At 42.7% G+C, this 23,288-nt stretch overlaps 1 protein-coding gene across 1 annotated transcript; it reads left to right on the forward strand.

Annotated features, from left to right (window-relative positions):
- The first annotated feature begins 8,024 nt into the window (after positions 1-8,024).
- TMEM200C (transmembrane protein 200C) lies at positions 8,025-15,048 on the forward strand. Its single transcript, XM_051773572.1, has 2 exons — positions 8,025-8,166; positions 10,294-15,048. Exon 2 carries the CDS (start codon positions 10,336-10,338, stop codon positions 11,983-11,985), a length of 1,650 nt encoding a protein of 549 aa, XP_051629532.1. The 5' UTR covers positions 8,025-8,166; positions 10,294-10,335; the 3' UTR covers positions 11,986-15,048.
- Positions 15,049-23,288: the final 8,240 nt, after the last annotated feature.

The following is a 23,288-nucleotide window of genomic DNA, read 5'->3' on the forward strand; positions in this document are numbered from 1 at the left end:
AGTGATGTAGGCTTGTCATAGCCTTCTGAAGTTAGGTGAGATAAATTCCACCCACTTGAGATGGAATATGTTATATTTGAGACAGGAGCTGACACGGCCTTTTGTGCTGAGAACACTTAAGAACAGCTAAAGTAACAAAGAATGTAAGCGCTCTCACTGTGGCTGAGACCTCGTCAGAAGCTCTGATACAGGCAGTAACTTGTTTTGCCATGTACTGATTTATACCTACAGATATTACTTGGAAATACCTGTATAATATTTTCTTCAGCTCTGATTGGTTAGTTAAAAGTTAAATAAACAGTTCCTAATGCATCTGTGATCCTCATACTCCTGGCTATGCATGAGTAATAAGCATTCACCAAAAAAAGAATGCATAATAAATGGAGACATTGAGGCTTTTTAACCAGCATGCATGACAAGCTTCATTTCACATCCAAAATATTCAAACAAGCAAGGAGGAAAAAGAATATGAAAAGGCCCTTCCCATCCTTCTGTTCAACAGCCAAATGTAATCCCAAATAAATTTCAGGAAAGCCAAATATTATTTCAGGTTCTGTCTCTTCGAGTGCTTTAGGGCACAATTACCTTATCTGCACTATAAATATCTATAAACAAAACTCAACCAAATAACCCTCTAAAAATAACTAAGGTTAGAGAACAGACTGAAAATCAGCTATGTTCTGCATCACAAGATGAGGCATGCATTTTCTCCTGCCTGGAATATCTGTGGTTTTCAGGAACATTCAAGCCTATAGAAGCTCCCAAAGCTCCTACCTCACTACATAAACAATACAGTTAGTGCTCGACATTTGGGGTTGAAGCCTTGTTGCTTTATTCACATGCATAATCTCCCAGTACCCACAGGTCAGATTTTCCTTTTGGTATCTCTGGTGAAACTTTATAGCAAGTCAATTGTTTTTTCTTCAGATATATAGATTAACTAGGTCATAACCTACCCCAGAGGGAGTGTTGAAAAGACCAGTGCAAGCAACATCATTATATCCTGCACAATTAAAAGGCACCCTTGCCTTTTCTCTTTAAATTTAAAGAAAGGGAGTTGTGCAGTAATGAAAGCAAAAGAACAGTTAGCAGACGTGATGTTACTAATTCTCTTTCATTTATTCTTCTTCACTCTTTCATGGTAACCTTTCTGATAGTAAAGAAAATAAGATTTCTATTGGCTTTCTGCTGCGAATATTCCCTGGTTTTGGCAAAAACATGCTTCCTGTAGATCTACTTTATTCTGTAAATTTAGCTCACTTGTATCAATGCAAAAAAGCAATTTAGCAACTTGTACTTTATTTACCTTTAAAGTTACAAATCTGGTTGAGAACGATTACTGTAATACCAGGTATTTGATTAAAATAACTGAATGTTGCAACAGTAACATTTAAAATCAAAGCAGATGTACAAAGTGTGTCATGTATACCAAAAGAATAACAATCAAGTCCTCTATGCAAAGTGCTATGAATTATATTTAATAATCAATGGCCTACAATCTGAGTCCCTAAGTGTAGTATAATTAAAGAGTTCAAGTTCTGGTCCTGAAAACGAGCTGTTTTTACTGTCTACTTTTAGGACTTAACACCTACTGATCACTGTTAAATCACCCTTCTACAACTTTAGGGCAAAACTCACTGTTGTTTATGAAAATATCCTGTGCTACTTTTGACAATTAGAATAATTCAAAACACAATTCAAGTGTGACTGAAGAGAAAATATACTAGCATGCTGACCCAGGCCCTTGGGTCCAGAGCATGTTGAAGCTCAAAGAGCTCTACAATTCACTTTTGCGCTACCCTAAGCCTAGAAAGGGTTTAGGTGCTATTGCACACAAGAAACCCACAGGCTGTTCACACCTATGCTGGTTAGTAACAGTACCTAGCACATTTAAGATGTGCTCTAAGATGTGCTATTGACTTTACATTAAACACCCTTCTCTATAGAGAAGCTGTAAAAGACTTGGCAGAAACAAGTGACAAGGTGGCAATGCAGGGGTTCCTCCAACAGAGGAAGAGAGTTCCTTTATGTTCTCAAGATGTACCATTAAATCTTGGGTAAATTTGACCATGAGTTTTGAGCAGATCTTGTATCACCCTCATATTGATAGCAGTGAAGCATAGAGCTTTAAGGGTATTCACAACTCATCAAGGCAAAATGTGTTAATAGTCTGCAAAAACTATTTCTATTGGATGAGTACTCTACACTAGTTTGTGGTCTTTCCAAAGTAATGATCAGGTGTCTAATATAGAGCGAAAACTGATTGCAGGTTTCAAGGAAAATGACAAAATAAAAAACAGGTAAAAAATTTCTCTCTTGACAGCATATAAAAAAGATACTGTGATAGTTTCAATTTATTAAATGCCAAGTTAATCCTTTAATAATGTAGGGCAAAACACCTACCAAACTGCACGAGTATGTAAGTATGTGGTGAGTGCTGGTCTGAGAAGAATCTTCTCTTCAAAGGGAAGGATGCAATCACTGTTTTATTCTCCTGACTGATAGACTGTTTTCATGCAGATTGCTGCAAGTCATATTATTATTAATTCTAAGTATGATTATGCTTGCTTGCTTTGTTCCAATGTCTCACAAGACCAGTCAGGGATTTCCTCAACTGATGCTGACAATGTGCATTTTGTGTAATGAAAAGACAGCTCTGCTCCCCAGCAGCCTGAGGATATGCTGGGAAACAGCAGGTACGTCTGCAAGAAAGAGGGGGAAAAACTGATATAATTAAAGTTGTAGAAGATCTGTAATATAGTCAGGCTCTCTGTAACGGTGGCTGCTTGTGGTTGACTAACCCAGTGCATGGACTGGGTGGACTAACTCCACTTCTTAGATGTCCTGTCCCCACGTGGAGGAGGCAAACTGCTCACCATTCCTCCCTGACTACTTCTTAGTTGAGCTGTTTTCATATCGCCAGAACTCTCTGGTGTCTGGACTTGCAATGAGCAATGCATGAGCATCTTTCTCCTTGATGAAAAAAACCTTTGCACAGAGTTGTAAACATGCTGGTATCAAGTTTATTTTTGAACATTTACAATTTTAAATTACCAAGGCTAAAAATCTCTCTGGCACTTACTGCCCTAGATGAAAAAAAAAAGACAGCAGGAGCCATGTGTTATTGGTGCATTCTAATGTTCCCCTGCTACCACAAGTGTTTTGGCATGCACGTAGTGTACTTTCAATATAGTTTATAATAAAATATATTTTCAACCCTCTGTCCAACCTACTTCATCATTATTTCTCATAGACTAGTGCCATTCCAGTGACTCCACATACTATTTCTGAGGCTTGAAGATAAAATAAGCTATTTTGTGAACTTGTCTTACAAAATACATGCTCACGTAATTTTCTGTGGACCTTCAAATAGACAACAAAAATGTTAAAAAAATATGAAGGTTCTAATCATGAAACAGTTGTACTGATATAGCTTACAGATATCTCATTGTTTCTTTGGGATGGCCCCCATCTAAAAGAGCTTATATCATACAGCAATGAGGAAACTGGAAGGAGAACAACATGAAAAAATAAATTTAAAAAAGAAGTAATTCCAATTTTTTGAGGGAAGTACTGCACTGGTCTTCCCTTCCAGGTGAACAGTTTGGCAAGTGTTCTTGATTGGCCTTTATGCAGTTTTGTGTCCATGAATACAGAACACAGAATTTTTTGCAGTTATTTGTAGTTGCCTTGTATCAACAAATCAAAAGTGAAGGCAAATAACATGGCTGAATGGTTCCTGTTTCTTTTTAAACCATCTGAGAAGTCATGAACAAAACATCTAAAAGAAACTGATTGACATATGCCCCTGAGCATGATTCATAACCTGCAGGTGTGACCAGCACAGACTTCCTGCAATATGTCACAACTGACCCAGGAGCACTTCACATTCAGTCTCCTCTGGTTTCAAGCCTTTTGCAAAATGTCAATTAAAAATACATATATTTATAAAGTGGTTAGTGTCACTAATGCCTCAAAAATAAAAAAAAATCTATTAATGGAGAATGAGTAAAAACTGAAGCGGCAGTTCCATGCTTTTTTTTTTCTTCTTTTTATGAAATAGCTTGTTCATATGAAAGCATTCATTCCCTTTACCTTTCAATCACCAGATTTCATGGCTGTGTATTGCCTTCACCCAGGCAAATGTTCCCAGCAATGTGTATGTCTGCTATAACTAATTCTGAAAGAAGACCGGACATGCAAATTGCCATTCACTTTCAGTGGATTATCTAGACTCAGGCTTGCTACATAACAAAAAGAAAAGTTGCCTCTGATTCTACCACATATCAAATAAGATTGAGAATCTAATACACAATGCAGATTCACTGTGTTTGATGTGGGTCTGTGTGGAATTCTAACATATATTTTCTCAGTGAAGGTGATTTCTCTTAGTTCGTTCACAATGCTCCTCTTTTCCTCTGCACTGGTTATCAAATGACCATTAATTGTACCACAGTCTCCAGTATTAATCATACCAGAGTCTCCAAAATTAATCATATTGGAATTTATGCTGGCATGGGTAACAAACAAATAAGCAGACAAAGTATATGAAGTGATCACTTGGAGTAATGCTCTTATAACTTTCCTAGCTATTGAATAAGATGAAGCTACGAATTCCAGCAATAAAGACTCAGGAAACCTTGGCATTTAGCACACTATACTGTGAAGTATATGTACAAAATGTACATCAGCTTTTATTTTTATTAATGTAATATATTAGCCATATAAAAATAGCTAAATAAGCTATAAATAAAACGGGCTTTCAGGCTAGAGCTACTGCTATGACTGGAACTCATTCTGCTAGCAGGGTGTAAATTAGGATGTCAATGGCCATTCCATACTTTTGTTACTCTGTGTCTGGGAAATTGTAAAGAAAAATCACTGGGTGGAACCTGAAAACTATGTAAAATCTCTCTCATGCTTTTAATACTACTCTAAAAATCCTTTTCATATTTATGCTTTTAATCTGGTGCTCAGATTTGAGAAAGGGCCTTCTCTCTGTTTTGTAGGGTCTCTACACTGGGAACTGCATGTCCATGCCTGGAACCCATAGATCTTACAGTATTTCATAGAAGTACACCAAGTACTTTGGGTTGTCTTTTGAATTGTTTCTGGACCTTGGGCCTGTTGAGGGCTGAGATATATTTACCTGGCTACATATCTCCTGGATAAGGCCTGACATACCCAGCCAGTCTGGAGTAGAACAGATTCAAGTGCATATACTAAAAATCATGGCGTTGTTTTGAAGCACATCCCCAGAAGGACCCAGATGAAGGTTACCATCTTATGCTCAAACAACATAACAAAAGCAAGCATATGCTTAAAAATTAGTGATTTTTATATAGATATATGGAGAGGAGAGGTTCGGAGAGGAGAGGTTCGGAGAGGAGAGGTTCGGAGAGGAGAGGAGAGGTTCGGAGAGGAGAGGTTCGGAGAGGAGAGGAGAGGTTCGGAGAGGAGAGGTTCGGAGAGGAGAGGAGAGGTTCGGAGAGGAGAGGTTCGGAGAGGAGAGGAGAGGTTCGGAGAGGAGAGGTTCGGAGAGGAGAGGTTCGGAGAGGAGAGGAGAGGAGAGGTTCGGAGAGGAGAGGAGAGGTTCGGAGAGGAGAGGAGAGGTTCGGAGAGGAGAGGAGAGGAGAGGTTCGGAGAGGAGAGGAGAGGTTCGGAGAGGTTCGGAGAGGTTCGGAGAGGAGAGGAGAGGAGAGGAGAGGAGAGGAGAGGAGAGGAGAGGAGAGGAGAGGAGAGGAGAGGAGAGGAGAGGAGAGGAGAGGAGAGGAGAGGAGAGGAGAGGAGAGGAGAGGAGAACATGAAAAAGGGAAAGAGAAAGGAAAAAAAAGAAAAGGGAATGGGAAAGAAGAAAGAAAACTCAGCTCCAATAACCTCTTTGCAATTCCAAACATTTATATTCACCCCAGTTTAATGATAAATGCACAGCATAATGTAGAAAGTAATGCAAGTAAGGCAGGAGCTGAGCCTGTCATCAGTGCTCAGTAGTTGATGCAAACACAGGTACAAATTCACTCTGGCAACCGGTAAATCAGACCATTAGGAAAGCTACCTTTTGCAACCACTCCACTTCTGGGAACACAAAAATCCATATCAACTGAAAATAAAAAAAAAGTTTCATTAGAGCTCCCAATGCTTTATTTTAAACAAGAAGAAGAATCTGCAGGATAGGTAGGGATATGCAACTTTGCAAAATAACTTGCTCTAACGGATTCAGCCTGCCATTGTACAACTGGTCCTTACCATGCAGAGCAAATTAAGATTACGTTGATAGCTGCCGTGGAACAACACCTTTGGCAGCTTTTCATCCAAGAACGTATTTCTTGTTTTCCAGGATTTGCCCTCACCTACAACACATTTAGCAATGAAAATATGGGAAAAAAGGTTGTTGTATAAAGAAGATAGCTAAATAGAATGGTTTAGTTTGACAGAAATAGAAAATATGACTCAGACAGGGAAAAGAGCTCTTTGCCCTTTAAAAAAATTACTCTTGTTCTTCCTCTTTCTCTAGCAGAAGAGCCTTTCAGGGAGAGTCTGGTGATGCTGCATTATTGATGCGATACAGGTCTCCAGTGGAAACAGATGTGATATGTTTGGTTTTCTCTGATAGTCTGGGCTGAACACAAAGCAAATTACTGAATGTCAGAAGACTCAGGTTCATTGAGACTGTTCAAAGCACATGTTTAAAAGAAGTTCTTAAATAATAAATCTTAAATTTCAAGCCTGTTGCATAACTAAAAATTATATATGTACTAAAATAAATGTGTCCCAAATATTTTGCTGAGACAAACTGCAAATGACATTAAAATGCGTATGTACAGCTTTAGGATTTGTTTGTTCTCAAACCAGGCACTGATGGTTGCAGTGAAAGACACAAAATAGCATGGTCTGGGTGAACATAGAAAGGCAGAATTGTTGAGGTTGGAATATATACAATTTAACTGAATGTGCATAATCTCTCATGATTTTTCCCAATCTGTGTTGGATCCTTTAGTTTTAAAAACACCATTTGACACCATAACAATTTTCTTTATTGCCCTTCAGTTTCTGTCAGACTATTTTACCCACAGACTTTCCACACAAGAGGTCACGTAGAGGTTTTGCACAGACTAGGTCACAGTCCAGCTTCAAAAGAATTCTAAGACTACTGTTCAAAACAGCAGTTTTTCAGTCTATCCACCCCAGCAAAGCCTGCTAGGTACATTAGGGAGCAAACCCAAGCCACAGGATGAGTTTTCTGTACTTACTGATATAGCTGCCAGAGATTTGCCTTTCCAGATCATGGTGGACCTGTAACAAGACTTGACTAAAGCAATCAGCAGCAATCTCCTCCTCAGAATAAGTGTGGCAGTGTGACGGGACGTGTTAGATTATGTCTCACTTAGGTGATAGCTTCAATTTAATCGGTTTTCACGAAGTAACTCAAAAGAGAACACTGTTTCCCCCGTCTCTGCTGCAACCTAGAGGGTCTGGGTGACACCACTGATGGATCTCAGCTGCCACTTTGTTCCTCGTCCTCTTGCTTTACCTTTCCACCCGCCTCTTGACTTTGTCCCTAGGCATTAAGGCAAACCTGGGTAGGGGGGGGAAACACCAAAGGTGAGGTAGCCGAGCCTGAGGCTGCCAAGACATTACTTGGAGGTGGAGAGGATCCCGAGGGTTGTCGTGGCGATCGGGGCGGGGCCGGCGCGGGCGGGGCCGCCGGGGCGTGGCGGCGGCGGCGGCCGCAGGTGCGAAGGTGGCGGGGGTGGCGGGCACGGCCGCCCTGCCGCAATTTCCCTGTGTCACGGCTCCCGTCGCTTGGCAACGGTGCCGGGTCCGGCCGGCAGCCGCGGAGCCGCGCACCGCCCGCAGCGGCGGCACCGGCACCGGCACGGGCGGCGGCGGCGGTGGCTCCGCCGGGAGGGCGGGCGCGCTGCCGCGGGGGGTGGCCCCGCGGCGGGGAGGATGCGGCACGGTGAGGGGGCTGCGCTCCCGCCGAGCTCTCTGAGGCGGCCGGCCGCGGCGGGGCCGAGGGAGCGCCCGGCGCTCGGCCCAGCCCCGCCGCCCGCCCGCCCGGGGCCGTGAGCGGCGGCGGGGCGGGGATGCCCGCTCGGGCAGGAAAGTTTCTTCCCCGCGGCGGCTCGTCCGCTCCCCGCGCGGACTTCTCCCCGGCCCTCCCCGGTAAGTGACCGCGGCCGCCCGGGTACTCCGTCCGCCGCCGACCCCCCGACCGACGTCCCCGGGGCGGCCGCCCGGCGGGGCTCGGCGCCCTGCCGAGACGGCGGGAGCTGCGGGGCCGGACGGGCCGGAGCCAGCGGCGGCCAGCGAGCCCCGGGGGCTGGTGCCGGCGCTGGCGGCAGCAGGAGCCCGGCGAGCCCTGTGTCTGAACCCCCAGGGGGAAGGGGTTAGCTCGGGTCCTGTTAGCACTGTCAGAGCTGTATTTGGGCTTTACCGGGCAAGGTCGTGGTGGTGCTTGCGGGCTCTTCCCAGGAGCAGGCAGCGGCGGCGGGATGGGAGTGGATGGGGGGGGGGGGGTCGCGGTCCATTCGTGCGGGATGTGGCTCCAGCCCCCGCGGGTCCCGGCTGGATGGTTTCATGGCACTGCGGCCGCTTGACCGTGCCCTCCTTCTCCTGCCGAACGCTGCTCTCGCCGTCGCCGAAACTAAGTGCCAGGAGATGCCGGACTGGGAGCGTTCCTCGGAGCTGATGACCATCTGTTATCGCCGTGGAGAGGAGACGGGCAGCTGGCTAGTGGGGAGCAGAAAATGAGATCAAGGAATCGTCAATTAAAACAAAGCATGCCCCGATAATTACACTTTTGCATCAACACAATGCTTTCTCTTTTTTTCTTTTTTTTCTTTTTTTTTTTTTTGATAAACAGTTCAGCGATAGGAAAGAGAAATCTGCTCTTTGTTTTGAGCGTGCAGCACCTCGGAGAGTAATTTAACGACGTCCTTGCTGACAACACCCATCTTTTTTTCTGGGGAAAATACAAACAGAGTAAATGGGACACAATATTACTGCATATGTGGTAAATCTGGCATTTGAACAGAAAAGAGATGAGATTTAAAGGCTGAACAGGGGAAAAGGAGCAAGGTTTTAAGGTTTATTTTTTTTTTAGGTGCTTACTTAATCGCCTTTCAGTGCAATTAATTGAACTTTGTGAGTCGTATTCAGTGCTGTCATCTTTTGCCTCTCAAAACAAAAATAATAGGACGCTCAGAAAGAGAAAGGAGGGAGGGGATCCTGCTCCTCGGTAGCATGAAGAAATAGGTTCCAAAAGAATTGCAACGGTGCAGGAATTTCTCCTACATGCTGTCGTTTATAGCTCAGATCACTGGAACATAGAGATGACTTCTGATGTTCCAGTAAGACAAAAAACCGCAAATGCTCAATTTTTAGTCCCCCACCAGTTTCCCTGCAAGCACTCCTTATGGTTTCCCCGGGTGACTTGCAAGGGTTCACTCCTCTTTTTAATAGTATTTGACCTGGCATCTCTTACCTGCCAGCCACCATCTCTCTTTTCTGAGGGCAGGAGGGGGTGAGGGATGAATTCATCGGCGTTACATAACAGTTACCTGGAGCATTGCACATATTCCCAAACTAGGGATACCTCTGGACCACAGGCGGGAGATGAATTTCTGTAATATTGCAGATCAAGTGCAAATGGCTAGGAAAAAACTTTCACAGGGCACCACTTTCCGGTGAATGTGTTTCCCTTGTGCATTTTACAGTAATTCCTTTCCCACTCATTTAAGCAAGACAAGTAATATGTTTAACCCTCCCTCCAGTTGTGTGTAAGTAGCGTAATGAAACAAATGGTATCTATAGATCAAGTATACTGCCTTCCTGCTTTTCTTTCCCCCATCCCACTCAAACCTGCATGATGTCACTAACTACAGTCAGTGTGCATGTAACCCCAGAGCGTATTAGAGAGTGGGGCTCGACATCCTCTGAGCTCTGGTGCTTTGCAAACTCCCTCTGAGACCAGAGAGATAATTTTTTTGTTTGTTTACACTAGCTGATACCACTGTCTCTGTCATTTACCTGGAGTCTAAAGAAATTAATTAGCTGTTTGGCAAGAGCAGAGTGGGGCCCGTGGCTGCTTTGATGCTGTCAGTCTGCCTGTCTCTTTCTCACTCACAGGAGCTGTGTGGGCAAGGGAGATCTGCCTGTTGATGTCAACTCCTGTCCCACTTTTTCAGGGTTTTAATTAGCAGGATTTTTTAAGGAGGAAGAGTAGACAGAGGTATCTCTTGTGCTGTGGGTCTGTCCTTGGTCCTCATCCTCTTCTCCCTTTCATTGCAGGAGCTGGAGTGGCCGTAGGGGGCAGTGCGCTGGTAGCCAGCCATGATCGCCACTGGAGGCCTCCTGAGGATCTCGGCTAGGAAACAGGACCCCTTGCGGCCCCAAAGCCAAGTCCCCAAACGCAAACGCAAGGCCAAAAAGAAGCGCAAGAACGACGTGGTTGTGGTGAAAGGCAAGCTCAAGCTGTGCTCCCTTTCAGGGCTCATTGCCCTCTGTGGCATCCTGGTACTGCTGGTGGGCATCGCCTTGGCTGTGGTGGGCTACTGGCCAAAGCCCAGCCAGGTGTACAGAGAAGGCAGTGTCAGTGTGGGCAGACACCTAGCACCACAAGGTGTCACTCCCAAGAACCACTCCCAGAGCCAGGAAGGGGCACAAGCAGGGATCCATCCAGAGTCACCCCCCAGAGCCAATACCTCCACCACTACGACTACCAGTGGGTCTTTGCAGTCCCCCCCGACTTCCTCGTCCCCCCAGGCCTCAGTGGGTTTCCTTTTCCGTCTTTTCTCAAGCTACTTGCATTCAGACAAGCTGAAGGTGCTGGGCCCTCTCATCATGGGCATTGGCATCTTCCTCTTCATCTGCGCCAATGCGGTGTTGCACGAGAACCGCGACAAGAAGACCAAGATCATCAACCTGCGTGACCTCTATTCCACCGTCATCGATGCCCACAGCCTGCGGGCCAAGGATGGAGGCACCCCGCCCTCGGCCCCTCTCAACGGCTTTGTCAACTACATGCAGTCGCGTGGCCTGGAGCTAAAGCCTGGTGGTGAAGGCCTGGGTGCTGCAGCCATGCTGGCCAAGAGTTCCTGGCCACCGGGACTGGGTGTCTCCCTTTCCCCGCCAGATCTGGCATCCTCACCACGACGTTCCTCCTTCTGCCCCCCACCACAGCCACCCAGCCTGGCTGAGGCCGTGTACAGCATCTGCCAGGAGCGTGCTGCCCTTGCTGGCCACACTGTCACCAGCCCTCCCTGCAGCCCACCAGAGAGCTGCGACCAGTGCAGCACAGCCAGCTCCATCATTGGCTCCTCACTGAGCGCTTTTGCCCTCCTGCCCTTGGGGTCAGGCAGCAGAGTGGGAGACTGGCGGAGACCACCTGGTGAGCGGGGAGCCCAGGAGATCCCTCGGGGAGAGTTTGAACTGAGCCTAACCAACCTCAGCAGCAGCCACATCGAGGGAGGCTGTGGGACAAGGAGGCACAAGCTGGTTCTCAGGCGGCAGAGCATCAGCTGCTTGCCTGATGCCAGGCGTCCCCTTTTCCCTGAGCCACCTCGGTCACCAGCTGACAGTGGGGTCCTGGACTCCAGCCTCTTGGTAAAGGCATCTTCTAGCTACTCCAAATCTCTGGATCTGGGGGAATCACCCCCCTCAGCCCCTTCTGCCATTACCAGGACGGACTCCCAGAGCTCCCAGTATGAGCCTTCCAGCAGCAATAAGGGCTACAGCCACCTGGAGGAGGCAGGCACCTCCTTGGAGTCAGTTGCCAACACCACAGCCAGTAAAATTCAGGATTATGAGGAGGAACCGGTTGAGAAGACGGACCCCCTCAAGGCTACCAGCAGAGAGCAAACAGGAGAGCAATCTCAGCAAACTCAAAGACAGTACACAAATAAGGAGAAACTCTTTATGATTTCTAGGTCACATGCTGCATTAGGGCTGGAGGATGGGGAGCTGGAGAGTACTGGCATCTAAATAAAACAGAGAAGGCACGAGGACACCTTGCATTCCTCCTCACCTTTCTCCCTTCTTCATCTCCTTGTGGACTTAGGAAACCAATCAATATCCAAAGAGCTGCACTATGTTACCCTTGAAAATTGAATTCCCTAAATCCTGTAGATGATTTCAGGAAGAAAAAAGAAAATCCTCTCTGTCTAATCGTGATTGTATGTTTCATGCAAGCCAAATTGTATTAAATATCCACAGTCCAGGAAGTTCTTTGGATCAGATTAATACAATTTCAGGCGGTATAGCTGTGCACTTTACTGTTTTGATTTCCAAGTGCCCCTTCTTCTCCTCTGATTTCTTTCTTGCTGATTTGACACTAGCTGCTTGAACACTGCAGGCATCTTTTTAAGCTCAAAAGCAATGTGGTCTTCAAAAAGCAAGCTGAGCTCTATCTTTGTTTTGGTTCAATCACTAAAAAGTTTGCAAGGCCTTAAGGATGATGTACCTTGACAAAGAATGAGTTTGTTTAAGTTCTGGAAGAAAATAACAGTTTGAAAGAGACTGGAGCAGAACAGAGCTCTGGTGATTTAGTTAAAACCATTACATTCCTGAATCCAAAATGCATACTACTACATGATACTTTATTGAAGTATTATTACACGTGTATTGACTAATAGCATTAAAAGATTTTTTTTAATAAAACATTTACAAACAAAACTTCCATAAAAAATAAGTCCTTTATTTTGGTAAGTAATTACAGGTATCAGAAACTGTTTAGTTTTATACTGTGAAAGATTATAGAGATGCTATGAGGCCAAAGGTTTGCTTATACTTTTAAGTAGGTAATTAATAATGTAGATGTAATTTCAAAATAATTACTGGTTCAGTCTCTGAGAAACCACACTGTAATTCAGTCAGCAGATTCCATCTCCATTTCTGACAGTGCTCTGTGACAGACAGCTGAAGAAATGTGAGATTTTGACAGGCTAAGGAAAAAAATTTTTTAAAGGTTTGATCTTCTATTCAGATTAGGTTTTTTTGTGAGTAACAGATTAATCTTCTTTCTCAATTTTTCACTTCCCTTATAACTGTTGCATCAAGTGTTTCTGCCATTACAATTCCTATTCGTGAATGCGTGTGCATAAGATTAATTTTGAAACATAATGATAGCCCTGTCAGTCTCCTAGCAGTTGACCCTATTGAAGTCAGCAGAGGTTTTTCACTGAGTTTAGCATGGTGAGAATTTCTTCCTGCATGAGACAAGCATCAGGTTTCCTGAAGAATGCCTCGTCTGTAGGCAGATTTTTGGTAAATTGATGAGCTGTTTCATTTTCATAGCTGCAGCACGGCAGGCACTCGTATTTTGCCAAAACAGCTTTATGTGCTCAGAATATTTTGTCAATACTTCAGATTTTAAATATGAACATGGCATTTCTCCACTATGGGAAGAGAAATCCACATTGAACAAACACAGTGTGTAAACAGACAGAAGTCTTTCTGCTGCAATTAAATTTTTTCTTGTGGTTTCATGTTTTAAAATACTTAGTTGCATATTTACTTACATTACAGTAAATTGTGACAGATAATATACCTATTACTAAACACTATTGCTTTTAGTAATCCTGCAGAATTCTGTAATAAATAGGGCTAATTTAAAAGACAAGAAGAAAAAAAAAGAAAAAGAATAATTTGTCATGTCAGAGTCTTGAAACTGGAGAAGCAGAAAGTGCTTGTGCTTGTTCTCTTGAGCAAGAGAGACATCCAGGTGGCAATGTCTTTCCTCCTATCAGTGGCAACCAGTGCACTGACAATATGAACATCACTGTGGCATTTTTTGCTATCAAACTGCTAGCACACAGCTGGCAAAAATCTGTTGTAAAACTGCCTGGGTTGGCATGGGCTGGATTAGGCACTAGAGGAAGTTGGTATCTCAGCTGGTGCTGGCATTTGCATGGGGCTTTCCTTTCAGTTCTCCATGGACATGTGTTTCTGCTCCTTCTCCTCTGACTTCCAGAAAGATGTATGAGATGTATCTGAATAGCGTTTCCTGGTGCTGATGGAGATGCTAGTTATTGACAGAACTGCAAACATCCTGTTTGTTATTTTCCACACTAAAACTGTCTATGGAGGTGCAAGGGAAGAGGTGAGCTGTGTGTTACTCCCTGGGGCATGGAGTCCTTGGGAAGATGTGACAGGGATTTGTTTTATTCTGAGAGGGGGGTAAAATATGCTTTTTAAAATATTCTTTGTAAATATTTCTTCAGTCATCTGAATCTACAATGTGCTCTGAAAAAAAAAAAAAAAAAAAGGCAACTTTAAAAAACCTTTGGTTACTCCTTAGATTGATTTGAAACAGGCCAGTAATTATTCTGGTGATTAATTTACTGCAAAGCTTTCTGAATGGCAAAATTATAACAGAGTTCAGCTTTAATAAGTAAAATTATAGCTTGTTCCTGTGTTGCCAGAAAAGACGTGAAACATGAACTTTTATCAGTCGAGATGTATTTTTTAATAACAGCAGCTAGAAGTGATTTGTAACATATAGATTAATAAGCAGAGAAAGCTACCTCTCTGTCTTTGTAAGTCATTATTTTTGCGAATTTATTAATTAAAACTATTTGTTGAGCAGTTTATGCAGAGATGTGGTTGTAGTCAGAAACTTATGTTTAAAATTCAAGGCAGGCAAGTTAATCTAACACCCCAGTGTTGGAAAAAGACTGAGAGATTCAACCCCTGTGCACTAGTCATGACTGCTGTTAGTACCATTAACCTTGGAGAGAAACAGCCAGTAAGGAGCTGAGCCTTTCCTGGTGATGCCCACAGGTGATGTGGGTGCTGGGGTTTGTGCTTTGACTGATTATTGAGTCTCTGAGCTGGCCCTGACTGCTTCTCCAGACTGTCAGGCTGCCTCTTGGCCATTGTTTGTACTTTCTGTCACATGCTTATGCATTTTCCTCCAATCCAGTCTCTTCCTTTTAACCTTCCATCTCCAGCGTCCTGCCACCTAGTGCTTCCTCCACAGTCCTTGTCAAGAGAAGAGAAGCTGCCTCTACATACCAGTATCCACCTGCCTGCATGTTGCAGAAAGAGATGGGCTGTCACACATGTTTATTAAGAAGAAATGTATTCTTTTAAATTAATTAATTTTAAAAAGTGCATTTGTGTTTATGAAGAAGGAATCATTAGTCCCTGTATTTAAGAAGTGATATCCCTGAAGGTATTTTGAGCTGGAATACCAGCCATAAATTTTTGCTATGGAAAAATTAGATTTTGGTTTAGAAACGTGTGTTTTGGTTTGGTTTGCTTTTTTAGCATAGAAGTGCTATGATATTTATATAAAATTTCCAGAGGAAAGTTAATTTCTGCCTGAATCTTCAGAATACTCCCATCACTAGATAGAAGGCTGCATCTGTTCATTATGAGTATAGATGCTGTTTGGACCAGTCTGAGGACAGGCAAATGCCCTAATTGTGCTTCAGTCATGCTGCTGTTTGTTACAAAATCCTCAGGACTCTGGAGAAGCTGCTGACGTGATCGTACTGTAACCCAGTTCTGGCTCAGTTTTCACTGGCTAGCAAAGTATTTAAAATCCTTGCATTAACCTGGCTTGCTTGACTGAACTGATTTACCAGACTCCCCAACTGTTGACATATCAGCTGATCTACAAAGGACCAGATTTGTTACCCTGTATTGTTTAGATACATTTTTAACAGCTTTTTCAGGGACTGATGATGTCCAACAGTGAGCAACAGTGCATGTACAAACATTGAATTGGGTAACTGTTAACATAGTTTTACATCTGCAGTCTGAAATGCAGATTTTATGGATTGTTACAGATTTTCATAACAACTAAAACAGTTCACACAGAAGTAGCAATATGACTTCAATTAAACATTTTTTATTAAAAGTAATGGAGGTGGCAGAATGATAAATCTTATTTGATTTCAGTAGGAGGAATAACCTTTGATAATGTTTAACAGTTTTTCTTTCTACACAAAACCCACACAAAATACAAGTGCTCGGTGGTAGCTGATTAGTAAAATCTTAATAGTCAATAAAAGTATAGATTTTGGGGGCATTTTTTTTTCTTCTAGAGGAAAAAAAAAAAGGTTTATCTATCACTTCTCCAAGACTGTCAGTAGCAATAACATAATGCTTTAGCCAGGTCACTTTAATTACTGTTTTTCAGTTTAGGCCTAGAAACAGTGAACAGGGTGCACAGCATGTGCAGGCACAATCTGAGAGGATAAATACAGTATCACAGCCACAGGAAAAAAGTCTTCTATGGAGGTGTATTCTGTTATTATTTCATTTTAGAACCCAGACTTTATATTTACGGCTTCCAAAAGCTCCAAAACAGAAAAGTCAAAGTAAGCACACTAGAATTTATGTTCTGCCATTTAGCTTTCACTGTAAACATGGAGACTCTGGAGGAATCTCCAAAGAGGGAGACCCTGGAGATCCGACAGAGCTGCGCACGATCAGGTGAAATGGCATTGAAGTTTGGGTGGGGGAACTAGGCTACTAAAAAGGATCTAGTTGGATCGCAGGATAATTCAGGAACTAGAGGAGCATGGCTTGTGTTTATCCACTGGCTAGTCTTTTATCTATGTTTTAATTAGACAGACACAGTCAAGCCACAGTACTACTTTTAAAGGGGTTTTTTTATCTATTGTTATTCTTTTAAAATCACATTGCAATGAGAAGAAAGCTTGTTTGGTGAAAGTACGAAAAGAGATTCAAACTAAACAAACATCAAAAATCACTATTAAAAACTCAATCTCTGAGTTTTCCTTCATTGTCCTCTGCACCAAAATCTTTCAGTCTGAGATTTTTGAGTATTACTTTTTCTTTTTTCCTTTCTTCTTTCTCCCCATGACAAGTTTGGTTCTAGTGAGCACACGTAGCTGATACTCTCAGACTGGAAGGTAGAAATGGGGAGAAATTGTTGGGCTTTAGAGAAGCACCTTGTTCCACGCTAAGCTTCACAGTTGAAGTAAAAAAATGGCAAGTAAAAGGTGAATATTCAGTGTCCAAGTGATTAATACATTATTTTCATAAAGTTTTAAATGAACTCCAACTTTGAAGAAAACATAATCCACAAGATCAGAGTATAGTTATTGTCAAACAAGGGAAGAACCATCACAGTATTTACTGAAATCTCTAAATATACTGAGACGAATCATGGTTTGTTTTGTTGGGTTTTTATTTTGTTTTCTGTGATCTCCAAGAGATAAAACATTGCAATATTCACCATCGCTTAAGATAAGATGATGTAACACCATCACACAACCTTGGATTACATTTTGTTCATCACTCATAAGATTTGGCATGATACTCCCTGACCTCCCTGGGAGCAGGCTGAGACCATGCCATACAATTCCTGTTTTGTTGCCAAAAGCTTAATCAGCCATTTCTAAAGGAGCAGGACTTAAGAACATGACCATCAGTTCTGGCAAGAGTTGGAGCTGCTAAAGACTGCAGAGGTGGCTTGGTACAGCTTGCAGTGCAGCTCTCTTCACACCTTGGAGCAGCACAGAAACCTGTGGCAGGGTCTCTCAAAAAACTTCCTGCAAAGGCACCTAAGAGTCACTGGAGCCAGCTCCATAAGGATAAATCCCCAATGAGCTAATATGATACTACTGCAACACCATAAACTAGCCTTCCTCCCTCATTCCTGGAGTGTACTTTAGGTCTCTCTGAGGGTTGTAGCAAGTTTTTGCTTCACTGACTTTATAGTAAAAACTCATTTTTAAGAAATGCAGTTTGGTTTCAGAGTCTAATAGAAATATTTAAAATACTTGTGGAGTCTCTATTAAATTAGCATCAAATGACCTCACAGTCCTTAATGTACTTCTCTCTAATATGCCTGAGTACCGAGGATGACTGTCTTCCTCTGTAAAAACAAGGCACAGAGATACAGCCACAAAGTGTGCGAAGACCAGATTTTTTTTTTAAAGGGAGAAAGGTATAGGCAATCAGAATGCAGTGATGATAGCATCTGGTATCATGCTTTTAAGTGGTGTTTCCAAACCACATGAGTAGCCTGCTGTGGAATATAGCCTTGAACGCTTGTCCTCCAACACGAGATCCTTCAGGTTTAAGAGCCTCGTTCTACGCCTGAGGTACTGAAGTGCTAATCTATTTCACTGTTTTTCAGACTCATCAAACACAATATTTCATGAAATAACTTAGCAAGACCTCTCTGCAAAATATTTAAGGACGCAAGTGATACTAGACAGCTGATGACATTCTGTTTCAAATGAGGAACCTAAAAAAGGTAAAGTCTGACACTGCTTATTATTTTACTGTGGTAACACAGCATAAGGTGATGATAGTAGCAGCTCTGGGTTTCAAAAACTTAAAATTATCTTCCGGCACTGCTAATGTGATTAACACTACAGACTGCCTTGAGACTTGAAAATGCAAACAGAACAGTTCTTGCCCTTGTGTTTGTCTTTGCAACGTGTACAGTGTCTAGAGCAGCAGAACTGAAGAAAGAACGGGTGCTGAGGCTACATCTTTCACCATCTCTCACCACAAGCAAGCTGTGGAAGGAAGTTGTTTCTTTTAGACCATTAAACTAGAGTTGGTGCCTCTCACCCAAATGAAGGAATTGCACTCTTTAGAGTACTGTTTGGGTCTAACATGCAAAGGAAAGGCAAGAAGGCCTTCCTAGCAAAGTTCTGGCACACAGAAGGGAAACCTAAATAGAAGCTGTAGCATGGTTCTGCGATGAGCAAGCTCCTGGTGCTGCATCAGTGTTATGTCTTGGTAGCCATTCGGCTAGTACTAGCTTGTCACTGATGATCTGGGAAAAGAGGAAAAGGTCAAATGATGAGCTATGGAAGGTCAACAGCTTGTAGCCATCACCAGTTCGTAGTCAGCTGCCAGCATAGTGTCTGATAAGCCCCAGGAGTTACCCAAAGAGCAAAAGAAGCCAATAGGAGTGCAGGTTGCACCATCACTGATGTCACCAAGAAGGCACTAATGAAGATAAGCAAAGCAACAAGTCACTGAGTTTCTGTTGCACTTATCCTTGCAGTTTTGGGTTGTCCAGTGTGGACAAAAGGAGGAACCACAAAATGTTGCAGTTGTACCAGCACTGGTCAGTAGCTCTTCCACCTATAGCTGGCTTTGTCTTCACTCATCACAACCGCTATAAGAGCTCTCTGCATTTCACGGTCAAATTGTTCCAGTCCTCTACCCAAATAAACATTTTATGCTGCCTAATGATTGAACAACAGGTTGAATTCTCATATAAGCAACAGATTTCTCAACACCAATGTTTTCTGGCAAACTATATTATGTACATTCAACCCCATGGCAGAAACTAAGTACCACACAAAATGTTCAGTAGAATGTCTTGTTTTAGTTTACAACTGTAAATGAATCTCACTGGCAATTTAGGCAGATATACTCAGGGAACTCTGCTGTCCTAAAAATAATAGAACTATGTGTTTCAGCAAACCTTATAAAGAAAGTTAACACAAGTGTTTTGTTTGATCCCAGCCTAGAGAAATCGTGGGAGACAGGAAACAGATTTGTATCAACAACAGATACTTTACTTAGAACTGTCATTTTAAAATTCAGTTTCTTGTTAGACATGAAATTTCCACCACATCAGTGTTCAGACATTCAAATACTTTAGTAGATTCAAGATCTCCAAATGTTACGAAATGAAGGCATAAGTTATTAGAATGATTTTAAAATGAGTTGTGGATTTTTCTGAGCAGTTGCAATACTCAGAAGGTGCAGGGGAAATAAAGACTACCTGCTAAGTATCTTTAGATGTTCCTAAAACTTTTCTTCTTTGGCACAAAAATGGAATACACATAGCAATGTGGGAGATGGGGAAGTTTTTTGTCAGCAGGAGCTTCAAGTGGCCTTGGTGAGTAGTTTATCCACTTCAAGCACATGCTGGTAAGTGTTCCATACTATGATGCTGGATTGCCTCATCTTTTTTGCTTTCCTTCTTACCACATGAGATGATAGATTATTTGCATCACTCATCGTAAATGGAAGCAATATGCAGAGTGCAGCTTTCTCTTGAAAAATCTGTGTTTGATCAACATAGGGAGTGTAGTTTCCATGACTCCAAAATAGCAATTAATGCACTGTTTTTACCATCGTAAAATATAGAAGCATTAGCAAGTCTCATTCTATCCAGGAGAGTCCTGAGAATTGCTCTATTTCTCCTCTGTAAAGGGCTACAACTTAATCAGCTTCTGTTTAATTGAATAATTCTGTTACAGCGGAAACAATTGTTACATGTGCTTGAATCTGCATGCTGCAGCAACACGACATAAATAAATCATCACAGTTATGCACATCAAAAAGATATTATTTCTACATAGCCCAAAGAACAGAGCCAAATGCTAAAAACTGAAATTCTGCTGCAACACATGGAGTAACATATGTATTCAGAGTAGAACAGGTGTCATAGACGGAGATGGCAATGAGGAAGTAGCTGATCTCATCGCAGCAGTGATTTAAAGGCATAGGCACAGTAATCAGAGCTGTTTGAAATGGGAGGTTAGATTGAACCTACCACAAGTTGTCCAGAAAAAAAAAAAAAAAAAAAAAAAAGAAGAAAACCCAAGTAGTAACTGAAGGCAACACCAAGGAGCCCACCTGCAGCCCAAAAGGAGAGAGGAGCTCTCCCCACCAGTATGACATCATAAGTCAGGCACAAGGGAAAGGGTCCAACTTAAGGCAGGAGTGTTTCCCGTAGCAGGAGATCCTTAGTGCTAAGTTGCTGCTATCAGCCCCCAGCACTGTGGCTGGTGCGTCCTTGTGTCCCACATGGATGTTGCCCCCCCCAGAGACTGGTGCAGTATTTCCTAAAATTGCAGGCTGCAGCACAGAGACTGTCCCTTAGTAAGTGAGGAATAGGGACATGGTAGCAGCAGCAGCCTCAGCATGACTCAGCTCACCCTGCAGAGGAGCCCAACACCCTCAGGAACAGGAGCATGAAAGTACGATTTCATAGAACAGTTTGAGTTAAAGGGTTAAATGGTTTAAGTTTAAGGAAGAGACTTTCAGGGTCATCTGGTTTCATTCCCCTGCCACAGGCAGGGTCACCTTCCACTAGACCATGTTGCCCCAAGCCTCATCCATCATGGCATTGGACATTTCCAGGGATGGGGATTGGCAGCTTCTCCGGGGAACCTGTTCCAGTGTTGCACCACCTCACAGTAAAGAATTTCTTCCTAATAGCTAATCTAAACCTGCTCTCTTTCAGTTTAAAGCCATTCCCCCTTGTCTTATCACTACATGCTCTTGTAAAACATCTCCCCCCCACCTCCACTCTCTCCTCATTCTCCACACCCATTACACACATCAGTTCTGGCTGATATGTTTACATTTGCTCCAAGGTTGGAGCCAGCCTGAGACAGGACAGCCCCTGACACCAAATCCCGCAATTTGCTGCTGCTTCCCTGCATCATCTGAGTGAAATGAAGACTACAGGGACAACCTGTGCCCCTTCTGTCTGATCTTACACCTTCCTATGTGGATGCTGCTTGTTTAAGTGCTGCTCTGCAAGGCCCTGACATATGCTTGCCAGTACATTTGCTGCAATCCCATTTTGTGCTGACCCCACTTTCCAGTTGCAGTAAGTCAGTGGTACACTTGCTCAGTTATTCTGAGTAGGATTACAGCAGCCCAGGGACTTTGTGATGGCTCAGTGCCCCCATTGCAACAGGGACTCTGCAAACCAGAGCAAAATGGCCTTACAAGCAGCAGACTAACAGGCTGCTGAAGCCAGCTAGCCCAGAGCCTTTACCAGCTCAAAGGGGTGATGCTGGACATCCTGCCCTACAGCAACAGGCTGGTCAAAAGTTTCCAGCTAGGAAATGCAATCAGAAAAATCAAAGGAAGAGGTAGAAGTGTAGGATCCCATGCCAAACTGAATAATTGGATTGGAGAAAGAATAAGAGTAGCACAGAAAATAAACAGCAGTGGGGAAAGCATTGTCAAAAGAAGGTCTAGTAATGGGACAATGAATCAACTTTGCAGATTTCTCGAAGGTGTGCTCCTAACACTTGGAAATGTTCTTTAATTTTTGAGAGGCAGATTTAACAGTTTCTCCAGGTTATGAAGGAGTTAGGGAGACCTGATTTTAAGCACCATCTTCACCTGGTTTCAATGCACAAAAGTATTTGTCAGTTCTCCCTTTCTAGTCTTTAAAACCAGAATGGTGTCACTGCAAGTCCTGCAGCCACCAAGAGGGATGGCAGCACAGGAGTGGGGGTGGTGAATAAGGCAAGTCAAGAGATAAGATGTGCAGATATATCAAGGAATAGATACTTGGCTCTTACCCTCAGCGAATACCAAGACATGGAGAAGGAAGTGAAAAAATAAAACACATACTGCCATGAGGGTGTCCATCTCTTAGGAGATGAAACTTTTTTTGTCAAAGCTTAAGATTCTGGAATTGTGCATTTAAAGTTTTTCTGGTGCCAACAAAAGCTAGAATGCCCCGAAACACATCTTAAAAATATACAGTTAAGCCAAGTTCAAGATGTGATTGAGTTTTGATTGATAATATTTCCAAAACTGAAAAATAAAAAAATGTATTTGTTTATAACTCAAATCTACTTTGCAAAGTGTTTTGTAACAGTACCTAAAGACTTTCAATTATTCAGGCTGAAATTATACTGCTTCAATATCAGTTTATTTCAATTATATTTAATTGTTTCAAAATAACTTGATTATTTGTAGAAATAATCATTGCTGAGCAGTTTATGTGTGAAATCAGTAGGTAGGGTCATTTCAATATCAGACTCAGAAGCTGTTTAGGGGGTTTTAATGAAGTCAGTCAAGAGTGAAAATGTCTTTTTCACAAATTTAAAGCTGAGAGAAGAAAACCTTGTTGCCAGCAGAGCTGCAGAGTCTCCTGAAGCCACCTCATGCTCCCTGTTTTCTGGCAAAGGTCCCTGCTCAGACTACATTTCCCACAGATCACCAAACACAAGGAGATAGCACCCCCTGGGATAAGACTCAGGAATCAAGTCCATAGATTTTATACAGATAAAAGAATTAATTACTCTGTGAAGTAGCACACTCAGATCAAGATACTGTATTTAAAGGCAAAGCATTAAAAAATATCTGATTGTGCAAAAGAATATCTACATTTCTCAATTAAATTTATTTCATTAAACAGAATTCCCAGGCATTGTCAATAACAGCCTTAAACATGCAGAAATTGGGGTTTTGATTTGGTCTCAATAACATCAGCTAAGACCTTGGAGTCACCAATGGCGCTGCCTCAGCTGGAGTCTGAGCAGGACTTAACCTCAAATCAATTTAATTCTAAAAAATACTTA

This window comes from Manacus candei, unplaced genomic scaffold, assembly GCF_025592945.1.
Source record: "Manacus candei isolate 608988 ecotype Guabito, Panama unplaced genomic scaffold, ASM2559294v1 h1tg000008l, whole genome shotgun sequence".
NCBI lineage: Eukaryota > Metazoa > Chordata > Aves > Passeriformes > Pipridae > Manacus > Manacus candei.

Coding starts and splice junctions, on each gene's coding strand:
- TMEM200C (XM_051773572.1), top strand. CDS start 10,336: ATGATCGCCACTGGAGGCCTCCTGAGGATCTCGGCTAGGAAACAGGAC.